This window comes from Aulostomus chinensis, chromosome 17 (genome assembly GCF_037954235.1).
Source record: "Aulostomus chinensis isolate RoL2024-O1b breed Wild chromosome 17, RoL_Achi_v1.0, whole genome shotgun sequence".
NCBI lineage: Eukaryota > Metazoa > Chordata > Actinopteri > Syngnathiformes > Aulostomidae > Aulostomus > Aulostomus chinensis.
Window position 1 is genome coordinate 23,168,019 of NC_141336.1, and position 24,009 is coordinate 23,192,027.

A 24,009-nucleotide genomic window follows, 5' to 3' on the forward strand; every position below is an offset into this window, starting at 1 on the left:
GTGTTATGTTGCGTAATAGAACTCAAAGTAGCCCCATTAATCATCAAATGTGACAAATGAGGGAATTATTGACGTGAAATGTGCGATTGCGATTGCCGAGCAGCCCTCGGGCGCGTTCAGACCTCTCGTCTCGCGTTCAGATGAATCCAGACTGTGTCTCGATCCAGCTGAGTTCAACCGCTCTTCACATCTGGCGTTCGAATGTGTCTAAAATGTGTCTCGGGTGAAATATCAATATGATTGAATTACTTTAATTGGCTGGAGCTTTGTAAGCATTGCAACAGGTGGTCCAACACACATTCAAAATACATTAGCAATGAATCAGAATCACCTTATATAAAGATCAGCAGAGTGTGTGTGTGTGTGTGTGTGTGTGTGTGTGTGATAGATGTGCGGTGTGGCAAATATTGCAGAGGGGGAGCTGAGGTGCTCCAGCACACATGTTGGAGCTTGGAGTGAGCTTCAAGGCAGCGGAACAAGACGGCCAGCAAACGGACCGGGTGGGGCCGTCAGGACGGGATACTGGAAGCAAATGGTTGCAATTAATACCCAGCAACACCTTTTCATGCATAATACAGAACACGAAATGTGAAGTGTTTTATCCATCAAGTAAAACATTAAAACAAAGCTAACTGAGGACATCCAGTGGCTGAGAAGGGAGCAGCAAGGCTGCTCACCCACTTCCTGTTATGTAACGCAGCACAGACTGTAGTTCTCTTCCTTTTGTCCAGGGTGGAGATTTGATTGGCTGTCCCGTCCAGACACACAAGCATCCACTCTCCACTCTCCCTCGCAGCCCGCTCTTGTGGTTCATCGGGTGTTTGTTGGTGGGACCGCGTTCGCAGCTCAGGCGTACTTGAACAAAAGATGCAAAACACGCTTTTTTGTCTTGTTTTTTTTTTTTTTTTTAATTCAACAAGGAGGATTTGACTCATGGTGACAGTGTAACCAGCCAGTCCTTCTTATCCATCTGGGTTGGAGAGTTTTAGGACAGAAAAATAGGTCACTGATGCCAGGCCTCATGCCAACACGTCCTCTCACTCGAAATCTGTCCTCTTTGTGCACCACAAGAAAGGAGCCTCGCTTGACCTACACGCAGATTTGTTATGTGTGTGAGCAAAGCCGTGACGTTTCCTTCAATGTGTGCGTGTGCGTGTGGATGTGGCCTTACTTTGCGTGTTTCTAACTGTGCTGCTGGACTTTTTTTTCCTCTCCAATTTTCTTTTCTGGATTGTCATTAAGAAATAAACTCTCAGAGGGGTTGCATAAAGAAACCGTGAGGTGAGGAGCAGCGTTGTAGTCAAAGACTGAAGTTCCCTCCCAAAAAAACTCCGTTATTGTGAGGTTTAGGCGCAATTCACGTGCCGTCAAAATGACAGTTGCTGACAGGTGAAGTAAACAGGACTACAGAGGATTTTGAGGGCATAAAACATCACGGGACAGAAGAGAGGAAGAAATGGAGCTGCGCAGCGGCGGCCAAGTCATGTGACTTGCACAGTGTAGTTAGTTTATACGCATTTGCGTACGTATTTACACTTCCCAACTCAAGCGTTGCTCACTTCTAGCTTGTGAATCAAAACATTTCTGCAAATCGTTGTTAGCCACAGGAGTTTATCTTCTACAACAAGCTAGCCGGCAAAACACCCCGCAGCTCTCGATGTGTGGCTCAGACGAAGGTCGCGCAAACACAGACAACCCACTCTTGAGGACGCACGGTTCAGCCAGACGCACTTTTATTGAAAATGATAAAACCGTTAAACAGCCTTGACAGAGAAATGCAATGAGATCATTTTAAATCAAAAATCTATAAAAACAACAAGACCAAACTGTTCTTTGAAAGTCGAGATTAATGTGTGGCTCTGGGCCCCCGGTGGTGAGTGAAGGTACTGCTCTCATCAATCTATCTGTGACACATGTACAACGCTGTCATGCCTCAGTGGATTCACTGTTTGACAAAGAAACTCCTCACCCCAACTCCTTTGGTGAGGAACTAGAAACACGAACGCATCAGCAACGCACAAACAGACTGGAGAATTACAGAAACCGCCTCCCAGCAGCGCTTCAGCATTTACAAAGATGAACTCTTTATTTTATTCATCACAAAAATCCATTTTGAGCCTCACTACACCAGACTCAGACACCCAGATTCCGGCTCAGGGCGGACCACGTTTCAAGCAGGCGGTTGGATCGTCGTCATCCCCCTCAGTAGGATTCGTCCCGCCGTCACACACTGAACGATGATTGGTTGTTGGAGCCGTCTGAAGACTTGATGGCTGAGGTGCAGATGTCAGATGTCCCACGTGACGAGCGAGCAGAGGAGATGTACTTTTTGCTGAAGCACCACAGGTCCTTTACGATTTGCAAGAAATGGTTCCTGAACTTCTCCCCTGCGAAGGCGTAGAGGACGGGGTTGACGCAGCAGTGGAGGTAGGCGATGCTCCTGGAAATAGCCAGAACCTGCAGTTTGACCTTCTCTGCCTCACAACTCCTCTCCTTAAAAAGAACCAGAGTGTGGTCCAGCAGAGCCACGTTGTAGGGAAGGTGGCACACGATGAAGACCACCACAACCGCCAGCACCACGCGGATGGCCTTGTGCCTCTGGCTACTACGGGATCTCAGCAGGGTGCACATGATGCGGGAGTAGCACAGCACCATCAGGGCGAGGGGCAGCAGGAAGCCAACGGCCATTTGAAGGCTGGGAATCAGCACCTTCATCAGCTTCGCTGTCTCATTCTTGCTGAAAGACAGCTGACACACCACAGTCGAAGCCCCGGACTCCAGACTTTGCTCCTCAAAACGCTCGGTGTAGATGAACGAGGGCAGCGTTAAAACCACGGCAGAAACCCACACAGCCGAGCAGACGAGGTAGCTGTAGTTCAGGGTCCTCGAGCGAGCCCCGAAGGACCGTCTGGCCTGGACGATGGCGACGTAACGATCGCCGCTGATGCAGGCCAGCAGGAGCATCCCACTGTAGAGATTGATGCTGTAGGCTGACCTGAGCATCTTGCACGCAGTCGGACCCATTAACCAACTGTGCTGCTCGTTGTGTATGATGAAAGGCAGGGTGACCACAAAGATCAGGTCTGAGACAGCCACGTTGAAGAGAAAAACATCCGTCATCGTCTTGGCCTTCTTGTAGAAGATGTAGGTGGTGATAACCAGAGCGTTGCCGAGCAGGCCGAAGGCGAAGATGATGGAGTGCGCGCATGTTTGTGCGAAGACCTCTGCAGGGTTGGGGTCAAGGTGGCACAGGTCATCCAGGTATTCTGTACTGTACTCGTAGTCTGGAGTCACAGCAGTTGCCATTCTTAAGATCTGGAGGGAAAAAAACAAAACAAAGAAAAACCTTTAACACAAAACAGTAACAGAAAAATCACCTGAGGGGAAACAGGTGAAGAGACTTAAAGCTGAGGAAGGTGGAGTTGTTGTTGTTGTTGTTGTTGTTGTTGTTGTTGCCTCCCGCTTGACTTCATTGCAACTCCAGAGAGCAGAAAGAAGAAGCCAAGCAATGACAGCGAATGGCTCGTAATAAACACCAGTCCTCGGAATAATTCCAGGTGATGAGCCTGAGAATCATCGCATGCTGAGGTCACGGCGGAGTGATGCAGGAGGGAAAAAACAGCCTCTGACAAAACTCTCACCCACTTAGTACACGGAATCCCCCCCCCGTCAGCAAAATTTGCAGGAGCCGTGTACTCAAAGTTAAAGGTTGTGCTTTGCTCCGCTTCACCTCTTCCTCTGGTTGCGAGAAATGCAATTTCAGCAAGAAATTGCGTGCAAAGGTTGGCCGCGCGTGGTTGAATTCTCCTTCGATTGGCGCTGATAGGCTCCTTATCGGCGACGATCCTCCAGTGGCGTGACGATGAACGCAGCGGAAATGTATCGATGACAGGAGCTCTTTTGTCTCCTCTGCTCTGAATTCGCAGGTGTACCTGAGAGTGCTGCCACAAATAAAACGCAGTAAATAGCAGCTTTTGAGAAACCTGCGAGTCCACTTCCCCCTTTTTTTTGTTTTGTTTGCCCACCCTTTTATAAATAACAGACGTGATAGTGCGGTGATACGTCTGTCCGCAGCCCTTTCACTTCTCACAAGGTGATGCGATGCAGAGCTCATCGAGGTGTGGAAGGGGGAGAGTTTTCACACACAGCCCGGAGAGATCGAGCTGGGGACGGGCAGACGTCGCCTGACCGTGAGAACTTCAAACGCTCTGTCAACACGTGTCACCGGCACGACGACAAAGAAACGTCACAAGAAATCCAGAAAAGGAAAAATGAAGAAAGTCTTCAGTTCAGAATATGAATGAAGATTCAGTCGGCAAACTCAGTCGGATGCGTTTCCGTTTCAGCCTCTTCTTGAATCAACATCTGCAAAAGGGACCTGCGTTTCTTACAAACAGTTCCTGCCAAAACAAAACAAAACAAGATGGGCGTCACAGAGAAGCATCCCGTTCATCGTTCAAAAGTGAAATACAGAAGGTTCAGGTAGAGAAAGAGCGGAAAACTGCGCAGGAGCGTTTGCGTTAAAGCTCAGAAGAACGAGATGTTACGGGTTTTGATGCGCACAGGTGACCAGATGATGTGGAGGTCAGATCTGAGAACAGTGACGGAGCGAGTGAGAGAAACTTTTAGATTTTTATTTTTTTTTTGGGGGGGGGGGGTATTTAAATCATTGCTTACCTTCAGGATTCTTCTCACCTCAGCGAAGTTCTTTTATCCTCTGGATCCGATGTTGCTCAGTCAGAGGAGAAGCACCTGAAGGCCTCCAGAGTCTCAGCTGTCAGTAAAGACAGGGTTCAGCGGGGGAGGCTTGTGTTTCAAATGAATGCTTACAAAATCTCAGAAAGGAAGAAGATTAAAGGTGAAAAGTCTCTCAGGCTCGGCTTCTGAGCGAGCAACTGATCTTCCTGCTTTTGATGTGAAACTCTGGTGTTTTCAAGCCGCATTTGAACTCGGATCCTCCTTATCTGATGGTCCTGCCGTTCAAGCCTCATGGGTCTTTCCAGTTTTCTGTGACTGAAGAGACAAACCCCCATGCTTTGATCAATAAAACGGATTCATGTGGCAACATTTTGTATTTAAACGTAAATGAAACATCCCTTCTTACCGGGACCAACTTTTTCCTTTGTTTTCATGGTCTGCTTGACTCAAGAGGGGTCATCTCCTTAATCTGGCTGCCCTGCAGGCCAATGTGGACCATCGTAAGGTACAAGAACTCTGACGTACCACATCAAAGGTCCAGGGGGCTCAGTGGGAACATGTCTCGTCCAGAGAGGCCCGTAGGTGAGCCACCGTGATGCCAGGGCCCAGGACCTGCATGCACAACCCAGCGACACAAATCTCGTGAACTGTGGCGCTGAGAAATGATAAAATGTTGGTGCACAAACGTGACACCTACACCCAGCATCCGTGACACGTCTGCCTTTGAAACATTCTTATTTTCTTGCATTCATTGTGTAATTAATACATTTTTTTGCTGCTGATTTTATTCATTCGTTTTTGTTATAAAATTTCTTTAAACGTGAGCTGTTTTGCCCTCGTGATTGCTCTTCGTTCTTGTCGCTCTTTCTTCGTGTTGACACCTATAAACGTCCTGTAAGCAGCCGCTCAGCGCAGCTGTCGGGGCACCGTGGCGGTGTTCTCAACGGAGCTCTGCCGCCCTCTGGTGGCTGATGGTGGTCTTACATGAGGATGAGGGGAACGTTATTGAAAAGCCTAGCAGGGATAAAATAGTGACCATCTGGTTTGTGTACGAGGGGACATGTGGACATGTGGCCGACGTCTCCAAAAGCCTCTGGTCGGTGCTGCGGCACCATCAACTACAAACTAAATAAACGTGGCTGGCTCTCTCTGCATTCACAGCAAATGTAAAGTAGCTCTGGACATCTTTTTGTACTTAAAAGGCAAAGTAACGTTTTGGGGCTTCTTCTTTTATTCCATCGTCCATCGTCATCTTCCGCTTACTCCTACACATTACCCTGACGCCTATCCCAGCGTCTACGGGCGAGAGGCGGGGTTCACCCTGGACAGGTCACCAGTCCATCGCAGGGCCAACATACAGAGACGAACAACCATTCACACTCACATTCATACCTTCGGTCAATTTAGAGAATCAATCAGCCTTGTCCCCTCTTGATGTCTTTGGACTGTGGAGGAAGCTGGAGTACCTGAGAGAACCCACGCAGGAACAGGGAGAACATGGAGACTCACACAGAAAGATCCCGCGCCCGAGCCGAGACTCGAACCCGGAACCTTCTTGCTGTGAGGCCACAGTGCTGACCACTGCAGCACCGTGCAGCCCTCTTCTTTTATTCAACATTCCTATTTATAATACAATAAAAAAATAAAAACTTCTGTGGTTGTCGGTCTCTCAAAACTGCTGTGAAACTACACTGCAAACTACACTACCCAGTATGCACCTGCGCCACAGTATTGTGGGGTGATTGGCTGACGTGGCCACGCCCCCGGCACACTGCCCCCAGTTAGCCAGTTATCTGACATGTTTACGGAGGAGAGAGCCGCCCGGTGAGGGAACCAGAACCATGGCCGCCGTCGTGAGCATGAGCCGCCGCTTGTTGGACGGACGCAAGGCGAGTGTGACGCATTTCATCTTCGGGGGTGTGAACGGAACCACGCGGCCACAGTTCTCCGGAGCCACGCGCAGGGAAGATGAACTTGAACTTGGAGACTCCACCAACTTTGCCACGTCTCTAAAAAACCGGTCGAGACAGGTAAGAACGACCCCGGAACACCGCTCATAAGTCCATCCCGGGATTGTTCCGTTAGCACGAAGCCTGTCGGTGAGTTTCTGGGGGGGAGAGGGGGGTGGGGTTGTTGATGGAGGACCCCCCCCCCCAAAAAAAAACAAAACAAAACCCTTCACTCTTGTGGTTCATTTCCCTTATAATATGGTTCCAGGTTGAAATCCGGGTTCCATTGAAGTCAGGACCTTTGCAGTGTCCCGTGTTGATCACGAGCTCCTGATGTAACAGCAGCCCGCTTTCGGTGGTCAAAGGTCATGGAAGCTGTTGATGAATCCATACCCCCCCCCCCCCCCGCGCACGCACACACACACACACACACACACACACACACACACACACACACACACACACACACACTTGAAATACTTCGGGGATCCTGCAATTGTATTGTCTGATCACCATTTTCTTTTTAAATAAGCAACTTATGATTGTAGAATTTATAGAGACGCAGTAAATCTGAATATCTGAGCCGTTGGAAACGACAGATGTGTCGGCAAAAAGTGTATTTTTAGTTTTAAAGTATGAAGGAACGTGTCTGGAGCTCCCGGACGGGTCTCCCTCCTCTGGTACTCGCTGTATGAAGTCAGTGGCGCGAACAAAACCACCTGTCACCCTCCAGGGGTGAGGGAGCTGCTGTGGTTTGAGCCCGAGGCTGAAGCTGTTCCCCGCCCCGGGAGGGGGAGGGACCTGGTCCAGCTTCAGCCCAGCTGCTTGTCCTGATCTCCTTATGTACTCCAGGTGAGGCTACAAGAACACGACGCTCCCTTTTCGTCCTTCCTGACTGACAGCTTTGGCAGGAGGCACAGCTACCTGCGCCTCTCCCTGACTGAGAAGTGCAACCTGCGCTGTGAGTCCCTTGCTGCCGAGGTCACGTGGTTTCTAGTTAATATCTGACGAGTTTTACAACCAAAGGTGAAACAGCAACTCTTAGCGAGTGAGGTTCTTCTTCTGGAGACTCTCTGAAATGAGAGCAGCAGCACCTCCTCGTCTACCAGCAGATTTGTACGATGCATGAAAAGATATTAAATAAATGAGCTCTAGTTCATTTGGGTTGACTGTTGAAAGAAAGCATGTTTCTTTATATTTTTCTTGAATCTTATGGAGCTTGTTTGGGTGCAGTAATGGACCCTGTAGTGTTTTTAGAATCGTCCAGGTGATCTTGTTATCGGTTCCCCGTCAAAACCTACATTTAGAACAGTATGGGGAACAATTTGAGAACCTTTACTGAAGGATGGATGTCCAGTTACAGCATTTATTAGTTTTATTCATCTTCAGGTCAGTATTGCATGCCGGAGGAGGGGGTGAAGCTCACGCCGAGGAGCCAGCTGCTGTCCACCTCGGAGGTACTGACCCTGGCCCGCCTCTTCGTCCAGGAGGGGGTGGAGAAAATCCGCCTGACTGGAGGAGAACCCCTCATCAGGCCTGACGTGCTGGACATCATCGGTGAGGACCTAGACGAAGGATCCGTGTGGAGCAGTTCTAACTCATCATGTGGTCTTGTTGATGTCCGGTTAACTCACCCCGTGTGACAGAGATGATGGAGGACAACTGATACCTCCTGCTAGCCCTCGTGTGTGTGTGTGTGTGTGTGTGTGTGTGTGTGTGTGTGTGTGTGTGTGTGTGTGTGTGTGTGTGTGTGTGTCCAGGCTAATGGTGTTTCCCAGCATTCCCTTGGTTTGCCTCTGCCACAGAGGCTCACGTGTTTGTTGGACTCGCGTTAGAAGGCGACACAGTTGAACAAAGCAGAGAGACGTGACCAATCAGAAATGTCCTGCTAGGAAGGGAAGCAAAGGCTCCCAACTGAAGAGGAGCAGCGTTGTCACCTGACAGGCGCCAGTGTGACCTCACATGACTCTCGTTAAAGTTTACTGGCCTGGATTGGCAACAAACGGAGACAACAAGCTCACCAGATCTACTGGTTTTTCAGGTAAAAGTTTAGTTGTGGATCCCAAGATTCCAGTTTTGCTCCTTAAATGTCCCCCCGGTTTTCGGGGATGTTGCTGTGTTCATGGAGACACAAGTGGCAGCAGCTTAAAGTAGAAAACACACACTAATACAACGCACATACTGAGGCCCAGCGTGTGTGAGGAGGAGCGTCACCTGCCTGCACTTCCTGTTATAACATTAAGAGAAATTTCATCTAGAAAAAATGCTGTGTGAGTTCATTTGAGGCTCTTTTTGTGGGCGTTTGCACATTTCATACATCTGCGGTGTAATCCATCGTCCATCGTCGTCATCTTCCGCTTATTCTTTACTAGTAAGGGTCGCGGGGGGGGTGGAGCCTATCCCAGCATCTATGGGCGAGAGGCGGGGTTCACCCTGGACAGGTCGCCAGTCCATCGCAGGGCCAACATACAGAGACTAACAACCATTCACACTCACATTCATACCTACGGTCAATTTAAAATATCAATCAGCCTCGTCCCCTCTTGATGTCTTTGGACTGTGGGAGGAAGCTGGAGTACCAGACAGAACCCACGCAGGAACGGGGAGAACATGGAGACTCACACAGAAAGATCCCGCGCCCGAGCCGGGAGTTGAACCCGGAACCTTCTTGCTGTGAGGCCACAGTGCTGACCACTGCAGCACCGTGCAGCCCTCTGCGGTGTAATACTTGACTATAATACTTCCTGAGTTTAACTCTCACTTCTCCTTTCCTGGCGTCTCCTGTCCCTCTGCAGCAGAGCTGAGGAAGCTGGAGGGCCTGAAGACCATCGCAGTAACGACTAACGGCATGAACCTGGCCCGACTGCTGCCTAAGCTGAAGGACGCCGGCCTCGACCTGATTAACATCAGTCTGGACTCGCTCGTCCCGGCCAAATTTGAGTTCATTGTGAGACGAAAAGGTACGCAGAACACGCAGTATTTGAAAGGTGCAGCAAGGTTGAGATGCTACAGTGGCGTAGAAGCTCCTGTTTGCCTGCTCCAGAGTCATTCAGCATGTCTCCCTGCTGCAGGCTTGAAGGTCCTCGCTGCTGTCGTCTGTTGCCGTGTCTCTCCGGTCAGCCGGTTGGTGTTTGGTCTGCAGTCTCTGTGTAACACTCAGGAGAACAGTGTTTATGTAGCTCTACTGTCGCCGCTCCCTTTGTCTGTTCAGCCGCCGCCAGCTCAGCTATCGTTGGTGGCGTTGCAGGTTAATCCCAGCAGGTTAGAGAGGAAGGCTACGGACGGGGCGGTGACAGCAGGGCAGAGCGCCAGGTGGTCGGCGTGGCGAGAGGCAGGCACAGATGGACCAGCTGAGTTTAGAAAATAGAGGAGGCGGAACGTTCCAGTCTGTGAAAGAAAGCAAAGCCTGAGCCAGTTGGCCTCTACAACTCCTGTGTTTTTATGAAGTAAAGACATCAGATATTGTAGGTCGAGCTAGAAAAACCTTGTTTCATCGCCCTCAATCAGTTGGGCCTTTAAAAATGGTGCCTCTTCCAAAAAAGTGTGTTTTGCCTCTTCAGTAGTCACTAACGGGAGTCTCGAGCTCATGACAATCGATCTTCCCTCCTGCTTCACTTCCTTGTGACTCCAGAATGCAGAAAGAGGCAGCAACGTGCGTTTAGCTTGAAGCTAACGGAGAGTGATGGCTAACAGCAGCAAAACTGTGGGAAAACTTCAACCTTTCCCCTTCGTCTCTGTCTGTCTCTCAGGGTTCCTGAAGGTCATGGAGGGCATTGAAAAGGCCATTGAAATGGGCTACAACCCAGTCAAGGTACTGACTTCTTCATAGAACGTTTCATCTGCTGAAGTGAATCTTAGAGACTCACTGTTCACCAGTGTTCCTTTTTCAGTTGGGTTTTAAGATCTCGTTTGTATTTTGTTCTTCCCGTGGTTTCACATTCTGACTCACTCACTCCAGTCCTTTAAAATCAACCTGCACACAGAGAGACAGTTTTATCACTGAACTCCTGTTCGTGTGTTTTTGTCATTTTTCATTTAAAGTCTTGTCTTCTCTCCGTTGTCACTAGTTAAAATCATTCAACGTGACCTTAAGGATCAGGGACACGTCAGACAAATGATGACGTCATCGGTCACCTGCCTTTTTATGCAAAATGCGACAAAAGGATAACGAGTTAAATCGGTCACCATTGTTTTTGTTTTTTTGAAACATTAACTTGTTTTGCCCCAAAATGTAAGGGGCCGTTTTACATAGTCGGTACTGGTCTGGTGAGATTTGGCCTCAACGCCCCCCTGACAGACGGTCAAACTAACTGCGCTTGAACGTGACCTCGATGACAAGAGGGAAATAAACATTCAGCTGTGATGGAAAAACCCAACTTTGCTTCAGCCGGCTGCTCTAAAACCCCCAGATTGCTCTCCCTGCTCAACACGCTCAGCTGTCGCTGGACTCGGTGGAGAGTTGAATATGTTTGCTGCCCTCACTTAATGCAGCTGTCAGAACCCCCAATCACTCTCCAGGCTTTAATCGTCATGGAAAAACCTGGAAAAGTCATGGAAATCTGCTTGATACCCACACCTGCACATCAGAGTGTCTGTGAGTCACTTAAGATGGGCTGGGAACTTCCCAGTAACTTCCCAGTTTAATCGCACTGGTAAATTTGGACATCGATTTTTTTTTCTTCAGTTTATTTCTCGTATGTAAACAGGCTTTACTGAGGATGTACGGTCGTGGAAGTTCTTCTCACAGTCGTGCAAATGAGTTCATGTGGTGTCAATAAAGAGTGGGCAAACCTGTTGGGAGTTTTTGAGTAGAGTTGCACAGTCTTGATGTAAACGTGTGTACTGGTGTCCTGAGGACGTAGTTTTGGAGTTTCCAGCCTCAATGTTGAGACACACTGTTCTGGTCTATGTGGGACATGAGCTCAATGTTTGCGTGTGTGTGTTTGTTTGTGCACACTGCCCCCTGCAGGTCAACTGTGTGGTCATGCGAGGCCTTAATGAAGATGAGCTGCTTGATTTTGTGGCGCTGACGGAGACGAAGCCTCTGGAGGTTCGCTTCATCGAGTACATGCCCTTCGATGGTGAGCGCTCACTTTCCACTGTGAGGGTCTCTGTTTGACCGCCCACAGGTTCAACCTATGAGTGTGAGACAGAGACCGGACAAACAAGACTAGGAACTGTAAAGGTTCCAAGGGAGAAATGGAAGTGTTCCATCTATGCTAGATTGATGCTGAGCGTTAGGCTGCATCTCCCTCTGACCCCCCGGTGCCTCTTCTGTTCTCTGCAGGCAACAAATGGAACTTCAAGAAGATGGTGAGCTACCAGGAGATGCTGGACCGCATCAAGCAGAAGTGGAACAACCTGGAACCGATTCAAACTGGACACGCAGACACAGCCAAGGTCACTTATTCAGATGTTGTTGAGTTCTGTCACCGTCTAGAGGTGAACACTGCAACATCAGCATCATTTATTACTTCTCCAAAAATGTTTTCTGACTGCTGGACCACTCGGGACATTTTATCCACATAAGGGATAACACATGTTGAAGAACATGCCAGCTTTATAGGGAAGTGCGCTTGTTGTGGACGGACAACATTTGTTTTAGAGCCGGACGAGCAGCTGTGTCTCCAGACCCCCACTGAGCAGCGAACTGCTAGTTAGCTTTGCTGCAGTGAGCGCTAGCAGTGAGCAAGTAGAGAACGTGTACTTTGTGTGCCTCACAACAGACGTATCAGGTACCAGGCTTCAAAGGGCAGGTTGGCTTCATCACCTCCATGTCTGACCATTTCTGTGGCTCCTGCAACCGTCTACGCATCACAGCAGACGGCAGCCTCAAGGTGAGGATGAGCTGCCTTCATTCAAATGCAGATGTTTCTGTATTAATACAACACACACACACTCACTGTGGGTGTGTGTGTGTGTGTGTTGTATTGAACCCCTGTGCTGTCCGTCCTCAGGTGTGTTTGTTCGGTAACTCGGAGGTGTCTCTACGCGATGTGCTGCGTTCTGGCGCATCAGATGAAGAACTGCTGCAGATCATCGGGGCTGCTGTAGGCAGGAAGAAGAAACAGCATGCAGGTAGACTTACGGACACGCCTTTTAAAGTGATACCCCACCTCATGTTTTGTTTTTTCATTGCACGATGCACGTGCTGAGTACTTGAAGTCCAAATGCAGCATCTCTTAAACGGTCTCTGGTGTCTTGTTCATGCATCAACGTCGTGTTCCTCCACTGGAGCACTAGTTACCATCCTCCTCTTCCTCCTCCTCCCTCCCCAGGCATGTTCAGTATCTCCCAGATGAAGAACAGACCTATGATCCTCATCGGTGGGTGACTCAGCTGTACGTACACGTCCCTCACGCATGGTCTGTGACTGTTCTCACCATCTTTGCTGTGATTTTAGGACACACACACACACACACACACACATAGACACAGCAGTGAATGATGCACCTTCATCCAGACATGAATGACCTTGACGTGTCCTCTACATCGCACAGGCAGCCAGATGACCCTCCCTATTGTGTCCCGGCTAATGGTCCCCCTTTCTACGTGGCCCTCAGGCAACAGGCGAGTCCTGGACCCTGAGAGTCTTTCGTGCCTTCTAGACAGCACTGCTTCAGTCCCGGCGGCCCCTCTGTGCCGCTCTGGAGCCTCCATGAGTCCAGAAACCCACCATCAGAAACATGAGACATGCAGCCTCAGCACTGTAGCGCCCCGTCACTCCTCTGAGGTCGGTGTCCCTGTTTGTTACACTGAGACTGAAAGTTCACCTCCACAAATACACCTTAAGAGCCGCTTTGAAGAAGACGCACAAATCTGGGGTCCTGCAGCTTTGACAGGGGGCTTCCTCAGGAGCCCCGGAGCTTTTTGTACCCTGCTAATGAAGTGCAAAATCCGATCTAAGCGCGCTGCTCGGCTGTGCCACAGTGAACCTCCCAGCCGGGACCCTGAACCCAGGACAGACACCCCTGAAGTCCACCTGACACACACAGACGCTCAAGGCCGAGCAGCCATGGTGGATGTTGGTGGTAAATATCCCTCACGCCGAGCAGCCACCGCCTCCGCCACCGTCATCTTAGGTCCCGCAGCATTTCGCCTCCTGCAAGATAACCAGCTGGCTAAGGGGGACGCCTTGGCCGTGGCGCAGCTGGCCGGTATCATGGGGTCCAAACAGACCTCGGCTCTCATCCCTCTCTGCCACCCCCTCCCCTTAGACCACGCCGCCGTCACCTTCGAGCTTGACCAGCCGCAGATGGCAGTGGTCGTCACAGCAACGTGTCGCACCACCAGCAAGACGGGGGTTGAGATGGAGGCTTTGACCGCCGCTACTGTCGCGGCTCTGACGATCTATGACATGTGCAAGGCCGTGAGTCATGACATCATCATTACAGACGTGAAGCTGGTGAGTAAGAGCGGCGGGAAGAGAGACTTTCACCGCCATCAACCAACGAGCCGGACGCAGGAGGACTGAGCAGGACCTGGAATGGTGATATCTGTTCTGAAGGAAGCTGTTCCTGGTACCCTGATCCAGCAGCACTCTGGAGATGGAGTGACCATCTGAGTGGAGCTCATGTTGGGCTGCAGTACTGGCTGTTGGCACTAGAGGGCACTAGAGGGCTACACCTGGAGGCAAGTGAGGAACAGACGGTGGGCAGACAATCACTGGATGTGAAGATGATTCCATGACAAACGAAGGCTTGACAAGAGAATCAGAGCCGAGGAGAATGACATCATGATCTTTCCTGGTTCTGCTTGGAGACACCAGCTCTTAAAGGAACATTCCAGACCAGATCCAGACCAGCTCCCATCCTCTGTGCTGCATCAGGAGCTGAGACCCTCAGAGACCAGCTGAACGCTAGTTAGCTTAGCACAGTGAATGATAGTGAATGAGAAGGTTAGCATATAAAACTCGGGTTGTTAGGAAATAACTGAATATGATTAGATGTTGAAATTTTAGGACACATTTATAGCCAAACTAGTTTGTCAACCAGGTGCAGTGACATGGCCTCAGAGCCGACGACTGCTGATGCGCATCATGGCGCATCATGGCCGACATCATTAAGGCGGATGAGGAGGATCACTGGTGGACTAACCTAGATCCTGGTCTAATAGATACCAGAATACACAGAAGAGGAGCTGCAGGCTGTAGAAGCTGACTGTAACAGGATGGAGGTATGCTAACCTGCCCATCCACTATCATTCATTGCGCTAAGCTAACTAGTGTGGGTCTCAGCTCCTGAATGCATCAGAGAGGAGAGATGGGTGTCCATCTTCTGGTCCGGCTCTGCTGGCGTGCTCCTTTAACTGTCACATGATCATGTTGGTTAGTTGTGCTCCATCTACCTCAACATGACAGCAACGCTCGATGCTTGTGGTTCCACCGCGGTTCAGGAGAGGATGTCACTGACCTCCATTTCTATGAAGTCTCACCCGTTCATACTACGGCTGAAACGACACATGACATCACTTCCTTTTCTCCCACCGACCGAGCGGCCTGGTGAACTGATTCTTGGTGTGTTTGTTTGTCAGCATCACGAGAGGTCATTGTCGTCTCTCTCCTGGACCCGGGGTTTTAGCTATCAGTTTAGCAGCTGGTTGACTTCCCCATCGGACCTGTGGACAGGTTCACACACATTTATACCAGGAAATTCCACGACTCCTCCACAGCTTGAGGGAAGGAGTGCGTTCCGTTTCATATAAATTATTAATAACATTAACATCAGAAGTTAGAAATTCACATTGAACTAAAACTGTTGCTGTAATTTGATAAACCTACGCCACATCTAAAATTGTTTTCATCGGTTTCAATATGCTCGAATACGCAGGTATTTGAGAAGAAAAGTTCCTCGATCTTTCCACTTTCAAGAGGCAATCTATTTTTCCAGGCCTTGAAACTGCATTTTTTCCAGGTCTTTCATTACTGAATCAGTAGAGATGAAGAACCAGAGCCGCTGTGTTGCTCCGCCGTTACCAGCAGAAACCACCGCAGTCAGCTGAGTGTAAGAGGCTTTTCAGCGTTTGTTTATCTTCATATTTCTTAACTTCCTAATGAATTAGAAAGTCTGGAAGATCAAAGTTAAAAGCATGGATGGCACTGAGGTTGGGAGTTTCCTGTTTGTATGTTTTTGGGGGGGGGGGTTTTTGCACTGAAAAAATGCTTAAGATGTTTGACTCATGGGCTTGGGTGGAAGTGTGTCTCTGTGTCCCCTCCTAAATGTTATTTTATAAGAATCCTTCAATAAATTAGATTCATAAAAGGCTTCTAAAAAAGTGTGCGTGTGTGTGTGTGTATGGCCTCCTCGTGACCACCGCGCCCCCTCGTGGTCAAAGCTGTTTTCATCTCCTCTGCTGGTCCTTCGGTCGTCCCCCTGCGCCGCCTCACGCGTAGAAAAGCGCCTACGACCTCAGCAGTCCAGATTGTTCACGCCAGCAGCTGAACGCGTTCCCTTTACTGTATTTCTCTATATTTGTTCTGCTCTTTTCGCCACATTTGTCTCCCAAGGACAGACGCCGACTGACCGAATCGTCCCTCCGCTCAACAAACAAAAGTTTCCTGAACAAAAGAAGGATGACTCGGCTTTAAGGGACAAAAGTTTATTGTAACCCTACAAAAGACACAGGGTGAGGAAAATACAAAACAAAAATAAAATTATAGAAATGAAAACAGTTCATTCTTACACAAGTCTATCCATCATACACGGACCACAGATGAATTATTCATATTTTTAATATAACATTTTGTTGTAATGCTGTGTGTAGATACAAAATATAGCAAACTAAATAAGGCAAATAAATAGAGGTACAATTTACAGGAAAATGGAACATTCCTCAATGTTTTATTTTTTTTTAAGTTTTATCTCAAACATCAAGAATGGTGTACAAAATACTTTTTTTTCCAACTGTACATCTTTCGGTGGAGGTTACTTTTTTTTCCTTTTTTTTTTTTTTTTAAGTATTCCAACCATAAAAATACTGACTCCTCACAATTATACAACCTCTAAAATTGGGTGCAACGTTTCTCGGGCAGCACGCGTGGAACAGGTGCGTTTCGTGTCGCAAGCAGTTTCTCTATGAATATGTCACGCTTCCTTCTCTGGGCGTGCGCGGTCGGCAGAAACGGGGTGTTGTTGTTTGTGTCTTCTAACACACCGAACAGACGACACAGACGGGTAAGGCCTGTAAACTCAGTACTCGTGTCTGCATCTCATCCAGCGGTCCAGCCGGAGTCCCAAATACCTCACCTGCCCCCCGCCCCCCACCCCGCTCCTTAGTTGCACCCTCCTCCGTCCGACGCCCCTTGAACGTCGCTGCTAATGGAAATGTCCCATAATAAAAGTGCATTGAACAAGCTACTAATTCCATTCCTCTTGATTTTCCACCTTTACACTCCAAACATCAGCCAGTCAATGGCCAAAGAAAGGTAACAACACAAACATGTAATAATACTGACAATGCTGCAAAAAACCCCAAACAACCCTCAGTAAATAGTCTTGCTCTACAATATGGATTAAAGCTCTGGATTAGGAGATTAAAGGGTCTGCCAAGGTCTGATATACGAACTGATTAACTGGAAAGACTAAAAGGAGCTGAGGTTAGAAAAGAAGAGCTCAAATATACAGAAGATGCTGGTTAAAGAAGCAATCATACGTCTTTTTTATTATTATCATTATTATTATTATTATTTTCCCTTCGCAGAATTTCAGCGACAATCTTTTGTTTTTCTTTTTAAAAGTGTTGATTTTGGTTTACCAGTTAATCTCTTATAGATCCTCTCAGCTTTTCTCAAAGGAGTGAGTGAACATAAATCAAAAGGGTCCGCCTTATTTCGGGGGGGGGGGGGGGGGAGGGGGGGGCAGCTGTGCTGACATATAACAGATGTAACTAGCTGCACCATCTACTGCCACAAGATGGCGCCAGCACCTTTAATCCTGACCAACAGCTGCATTTCCCTGGCATTTCAACTCCAAACTCGAGCACTACAACAGGAATGGGGGGGACACGACTAATTCCAGGTCGGAGGCACTTGGAGGTGAACATGGTGGGGACTGATGGAGGAGGAACTCCTCAGCACACGTGGTCGATGATCATTTAGCTGCTGATGCGTCCTGATTCTCTCTCTGACTGAACCTGGTCGAGTCACGTGCAGGTGGGGGAAACTGTATCACTTCACCTGATTAGCTGGAAAACACAAAGTGGTTTGTGTGTGTGTCAGATAATGACACCGCACTGAAGAGGGGCGTGTCCTGATGATGACACCTTCATAAACGCTCAGGTGTTTCGTGTTAAATTTGCCCCGTAACCTTTTCAAACCCTGCACACATCCAAGGACAGTCCCTCCTTCCTTCTCCCTCTTTATGAACTGGATGAGTAGATATACGTTAATAATGGCGGTGCCTTTCCACTTGATTATCAGCTTCCTCGTATCCCTACGCCCTCCCAGAGGGTCGCTCAACGGCCGAGCCCTCGACCTTACATCTCTCTTGAGTACGAGCACTACAACTTTGGGGATGCAAGGGCTCAGAGTACGACTTGAACACTTCCAAAATTCGTTTTGTAACAACGCTGAAGAGAAGCTGCATGAAAGGCGGATTAAGTGCTCTGCTCCACTCTGACATCACAATCACATGACCTGGCAGCATGAGTTCCGATCTTGGTAACAGTGTAATGAAGTTTGCGATGAGAGCGCAGAGTCAGCTGGGAGTTAAAGTGTAGCACCAGTGCAACAAACACGACCGATGAGGCTCGTTAAAGGCCCAGAGACGGCGGCGGCCGCGACTGCGAGCTACGATTCTCTGACTCTCTCAAAGCTGAAGCTCGCGGCCTGACAGCTGAGCGGGAGGAGCTGTAAACAGTTGCAGACAGGAACGGTTCCTTCATCGTGTTGCCTGGAGATCAGACAGAGAGGACTTCTTCACTGCGGGTGGGCTTGTAGACAGAAAAGCTACAGTGCAAACGAGATATACAGGTGTGAAAAGGACTTGTTTTTTTGTTGTTTGTTTGTTTTTACATAAAGCGCAAAAATGTGTAGAAATTCACTTCAACAGCAACGTGAACTTGCAACACTAACAAAGACTGCATTACGTGTACAAAACCCCAAAATGCCATGAAAACATAAAAAAACCCTCGACATCTTTGCAATTAGCTTGTCTGCATTTAGATATAAATATAAACGCCTAATCGCAGTATGTTTGTATTCATACATTTACATGCGTGTTGGCTTTGCTTTGGCACTGTTTCATGCCAGAACAAGGTTGAGGCCACTCAGGAGGAGTGGAGGCGGTGCTGGACACCTGGTGGCACAGTCAGATCAGGCTGTGTTTCCTTGAGAAGAGTTGAATCCTGGGAATTATCAGCCGGGATGTACATCAGTCTGTGTTTGGAGCGCTGGGGGATAAACGGATCCCCTCTGTCATGTAACCAGCAGCTGTGTCCTTCCTCTCAGACTCTTTTAAAGTCCTTCTGTAGATCTGTGGGACCCTCCCCCATCCTGACTTTACATTTTCCTTGTATTTACTCTGTCCTGGTCGGATCTATGTACAGTGTGACCGTTGATCCCGATGTCCTACAAGAAAGAAGAGCTTCACCCACTGAGGAACAGCTGAGCGTTTGTGAAGAAATAGAAGTGAGAAACCGGGAGTGAGACGGCGAGAAGCTTGAGCACAGTGGTCTAAAGACATGGGATTATGTGTCACAGTGGTCTGTCCGTCCCTCCCTGGACCCCAAGTGTCCTGCGCTCCCATCAGGAGGTCGTCTACTGTCCAGGACAAACAGGTTGAAAATATGGTCACAGTTGGAGAACCTGGACTACAGGTGTTAAAGATCTACACCACGGCACAATGTAGGTGTCTAGTGTTTTAGTTCCTGACCTAGTAGTTGACCTTGGTGACGGCTCGTTCCCGGCCGCCGCCCTCCACCAGCTGGTTGACGGAGCGCTTGCGGTTACGCTTGAATTTGTTCAGGTCCTTGTCGAAAACCTCGCCAGAGCGCAACGCCGAGACCAGGTCGTCAAATTCCCCTCCAACCTCATCGGTGGCTCCACTCTTTTTGGACCGCCGTTCCCGCTCCCGCTGCTCCTTGAGCTGCAGGAGGACAAGAAGGGATCAACACACGTGTCACACACCTTTGTTTGATATTCCCGGACTGGGAAGACGGCCTCACCATGGCCTCCATCCGTGCTCTCCTCTCCTCCTCGTCCTTGCGTCGCTGCATGTTCTCCAGGTCCTGCCGTGCTTCGCTGAACGACTGCAAGAACGTGTCGAAGATCCCGAAGAACTCGTCGGGCTGCATCCGTCCCTCTTCCTCCCCAAAGTGCTTCAGAGATTTGGCAAACTGCAGCAGACAGGAATGAGAGTTGATTTTTTAAAAATAAAGTTGGACAAGTGAGCTGGTAAATACACAGATTACATTGTTTATTAATCATTCACTGTATGAGTAATACACTCTTTACATACAGGCATACACACACACACACACACACACACACACACACACGGGGAGCGTGACTGCATGATTTGACCAGCGTATGTCCACCCTGTACAGTCCAAGCTGTCCAGTTCTCGGTGCCAGGACGAGGCCTGCAGCCAAACGTTCTCCACGTTCCTGCACACAGCTTCAGTCTGCAGCAACTAGGAGCCAAGAACCACAAACGGAGAAAACTGATCGTATGTGATAAAAGTCAGCAGCAGAGTTGAGTCTCCGTTCCAGCAGCGAGTGAACAATCAACGTCTTTACCAAGGAGCCAGGTGCTCCACTTCGTCTCTCTTCGCCGTCCCCCATATGGAGACAATGCGCCACCTTTGTTGCTGATGCTTCACTCAGGCTGGAAAAGTGCGCGTCATCACAACGTCAGCGATGCAGATTTAAGCAGAATACGATGGAAACTACAACACGAGTTGGAAACTACCGAACTCCACATGGTGGGAACACGAGGAGGAGCAACAGGGTTCAGACGTTCTACTGGATTGTGCTCAAACATTTAAGAACTCTTGCTGAGGAGTCCCTCCACTAATAGTTGAAAACTCCGCTACGACAACGTCTGGACTGGACACTCAGACCTCCAGCCGTCGGTTCAGTCCCACCTGTCCCCTCCGTAGCAGAGCTGTCCTGAGGGAGGGGGAAGGAAGAGAAACTCCTTTGCAGTCTCCATTAGCCACTTGTTAGCAACCGCTGTTTTTAAGACACATAAAAACCTCACAAGTGTGGCATTTACTGCCATGTGTTCTGCAATAGAACAAAACATTAATATACATACGGATCTCATTTCAGGCTCCTAACCAAACCCAGTGACCACGACACAAACTGGACGTTCAACGTGCTGACTCGATGCTTTCAGTCCTGCGCTACTCAAGGACAGCAGTCTCACCTTTCAGCAAAGACAAAAGTGGCATTTATAAAGATAAGAAACTAAGAAGAGTCTACCTTCAGCAGTTGAACTGAAGGAACAGACAGAAGTATTACGGCAAAATGTGCTTAAATCTGCTGTGCCGCTGTCGCTGGCCGCACAGTGTTGTGATACGTCAACGTGAACATGCAAATGTAGCTACAGCCCAACGTTTAGCGTGTCTGTGACGACGCGGCGCGCGCAAGTTTGGCGTAAGCAGTCCTTTGGCTGGGCGAGGAAAACCTGAACAGCAATCCAGAATAAACCTCTGTTCAGTTGAGAGGGACAATACTGCAACACCTCTCCGTGTGTGTCCATCACTACAAGTGGAAACCTTCCCGTTACACACTTGTTTTATTCATTACAATAAAGTATACACAACAATTTACTGCTGCAGCTGCTCGGGGAAGCGCTACTCTATACTCTCTAGTGCTCTTTCTTCTCTACACACAAATCATATTCTGTAAACCAGTCGAAGAACAACAGGGCTGAAGAGTCTCATGTTTCACCTTGAAATGTACTGAGGCAGAAATATGACGGAGCATAAACTGGAGACAGTGCAAGTACCTCCATCGCCTGCAGTAAATATACATAAATATTCCTATCCATGGATGCGCGTCGTCTGTTTAGTTGTTTGTTTATAGTTGGATACAAATAAACAAAAAGAACCAGCCAGCAAGTTGAAGAGCACAAATCCTACTTTTACTAAATGAGTTGACTCGACCGAAAATATGCCTGTCGTTTATAGACGCTAGCATGCTACATATGTGGTCTGAGTGTTGTGATGTGACTAAGTCGAACCATTCAGTCACCATGGCAACCAACATCATCCCTCTCCCTCCTGTAATTATGTGTCTGGTCAAATTAGTTTCCTCTCGTCCTCTTTTGAATCTGTACTAAATGAGTACATGCGCGCACACTCACTCACACACACACACACACACACACACACACACACACAGCTTCTTTTGTTTTCTGCTCTGACTTCTGTATGTGTGTGTGAGAGAGAGAGAAAGAGAGAGAGAGAGCCGTTGCTAAGCAGATCCACTTCAACAACTCAAAAGGTAAACGTCATGCAGTCTGATGATGATGATGATGAAGGTCAGAGGTCGTGTGTTGGACAACGATTCCTCGCACTTAAAGAGAAACTACTGTGGTCGGCTATTCATGTAAGTTGGTGCAATTCTGAGTGGTGAGTGAGACAAACACTCAGCATGTTAGCGTCACTACAGTTAGCATGTTGCTATGCTGATGTGAGCATCCAGTTCAACATCAGCTAGCTTGACACATTCAGCAGTGCAGTCAGAGTAATGAAAACCATAGATTTTTTAATTCATCACTTATCTTGATTCTTAACATTACTCTTCATCTTGATCATGCAGTGATGATACAATTTGGAAAATGAAACCAGGTGGCGCAGGAATGAGTCCTACGTAAGTTAGCATTGCTCAACGTTCAGTGCCCTCGTCTCAAAGTCTGAACTCAGGTCAGCTGAATGTATTCTAGCGTTTCTGTTCTACAAAAATAAAACGCATGAGTGAACACCACACTAATGACGTCCGAAGGGTTCATGTGTCTTTAAAACAGCGGTCGCTAACAAGTGGCTACAAAAAACAAAAACAAAAAAGACTGCAAATATCGCAGAAGCATGACGCTAGTTGCGGGGATGCCCTCAGCATAGTTAGCATTAGCTTTGCACTTGTAAAGATAGCATTTACACAACAAAAATGCTGCAAGTGTGAAGATTATGACTATGATGTATAAGCGTCATAAAACTTTGTTTGACACAGAGAGAAAATTCAATGTCAAAATTCCTGGAGGTTCGGTGGAAGGAACCCACGCTGACGTCCAGGTCGGCCTAGAAACGCCTCATCCTAGCGCAGCCCCATAAACAAATAATGTATGTGCTGCTGTGGATCAGCTAACAAGCATCAGGTTCCAACCAGTGGATTTTGGAAGTGAAAGGAGCTGCAACTAATGGCTTTCGTTTAGGCGGGAACACACATTTGAGAAAACTCTTAAAAACAAACAGCGACTCAGTGTGCTTTGGCAAAGTGAGCGCGCGGGTTCAAGTGTGCGCAGACACTGGATGTGTTGTGTAAATGCTGAGAGGATGAAAGAGAGACTGCGATGAAGGCAGATTGATGATGCTCACAGGTACTGTTTTTAACGTTCCAACCCATCTACTAAAAGAGCTTTTATTACCCAAACGAGCGCCTGGACCTGCATTTTTATGCCACATTTAGCTCGAGTGCTCATAACTCATTATCTTGGTTGTTCTCCTTCAACAGCACATATGGCCACGGAATATCTTGAGGTCTGGCCTGCTCTGTTTTTTTGTTTCTGTTTTTTTTTTCTGTTCCATTCTTGGCTTGTAACTCAATCTTGTATTGTGTGTGAACATGTCAAATGTGGGTGTGTGGATGTGTTGTTGTGTATAATCCCCAGCAGCCTCTGCGGATGAGGGGAAAATCCCGTCTGTCCTCTGGAAACCTCCGTCCTAATAACCCTCATGACCTTGAGCTGATCCTTTGTCATGTATGTAGTGGTGTCTGATGATTGTGTGAGTCCCTCTCTCTCTCTCCCTGAACACCCCCCCCCCACACACACACACACACACACACACACGTTTGTTGCTATGACGCTTCGCTGCACATCCTGCTCTGGTCAGTCATCCTCTTGTACCTTCTCAGGATTGAAACAAACTCCCACGCATCTACACTTGGATTCCACTGGAAACCAACCGGGCGTTTGAGCTAATGCGTCAGACTCGCCACTTACCAGCCCCACACACACACACACACACACACACACACACACGTTATAAAAAGTGTGTTTAGAGTCTGAGCCGTTGAACACAGCTTCTTTTGTTTTCCAACTGTAACCGGTGCCCTGCTCCTCCACTTCTTTTCCCATGACGTCCCCACAGACCCCGTTTTCCCTCTAAATTTTTTACCGCCTTCCTCCTTAAACAAATAA

At 48.3% G+C, this 24,009-nt stretch overlaps 3 protein-coding genes across 11 annotated transcripts in view; 1 reads left to right on the plus strand and 2 right to left on the minus strand.

Annotated features, from left to right (window-relative positions):
- Positions 1–1,768: 1,768 nt before the first annotated feature.
- On the minus strand, positions 1,769–6,119 carry ccr6b (chemokine (C-C motif) receptor 6b). 2 transcript variants are annotated; one of them, XM_086182476.1, is made up of 4 exons: positions 6,091–6,119; positions 5,105–5,310; positions 4,696–5,013; positions 1,769–3,315 (listed from the first exon to the last, which is right to left on the minus strand). In XM_086182476.1, the coding sequence occupies exon 4, from the start codon at positions 3,304–3,306 to the stop codon at positions 2,224–2,226; it is 1,083 nt and encodes a 360-aa protein (XP_086038602.1). In that variant the 5' UTR covers positions 3,307–3,315; positions 4,696–5,013; positions 5,105–5,310; positions 6,091–6,119; the 3' UTR covers positions 1,769–2,223. The 2 variants fall into 2 exon arrangements, with proteins under 2 accessions (XP_086038602.1, XP_086038601.1); XM_086182475.1 differs by having other exon boundaries at positions 4,678–5,013.
- Positions 6,120–6,484: 365 nt separating this feature from the next.
- Positions 6,485–15,922, plus strand: mocs1 (molybdenum cofactor synthesis 1). Of its 5 annotated transcripts, none has more exons than XM_086183740.1 (12): positions 6,581–6,728; positions 6,916–7,012; positions 7,500–7,608; positions 8,037–8,204; positions 9,443–9,607; positions 10,397–10,458; positions 11,617–11,728; positions 11,935–12,047; positions 12,374–12,484; positions 12,605–12,725; positions 12,926–12,973; positions 13,148–15,922. In XM_086183740.1, the coding sequence occupies exons 4-12, from the start codon at positions 8,048–8,050 to the stop codon at positions 14,119–14,121; spliced, it is 1,863 nt and encodes a 620-aa protein (XP_086039866.1). In that variant the 5' UTR covers positions 6,581–6,728; positions 6,916–7,012; positions 7,500–7,608; positions 8,037–8,047; the 3' UTR covers positions 14,122–15,922. The 5 variants fall into 5 exon arrangements, with proteins under 5 accessions (XP_086039865.1, XP_086039869.1, XP_086039866.1 ...); XM_086183741.1 differs by having other exon boundaries at positions 6,652–6,797; XM_086183739.1 differs by lacking the exon at positions 6,916–7,012 and having other exon boundaries at positions 6,485–6,728.
- A 285-nt stretch (positions 15,923–16,207) lies between these two features.
- The window catches only part of daam2 (dishevelled associated activator of morphogenesis 2), a 99,250-nt gene continuing 91,448 nt past the window's right edge, over positions 16,208–24,009 (minus strand). Inside the window, exons 25-27 of one of the 4 annotated variants that reach the window (XM_086183736.1) lie at positions 19,809–19,979; positions 19,517–19,729; positions 16,208–19,401 (exon numbers count right to left, since the gene is read on the minus strand). In XM_086183736.1, coding sequence (XP_086039862.1) covers positions 19,517–19,729; positions 19,809–19,979 — 384 coding nt within the window. In that variant the 3' untranslated portion in view covers positions 16,208–19,401. Of the gene's footprint in view, positions 19,730–19,808; positions 19,980–24,009 lie in introns of all 4 variants that reach the window. The other 3 variants (XM_086183735.1, XM_086183738.1, XM_086183734.1) reach the window with 3 other exon arrangements.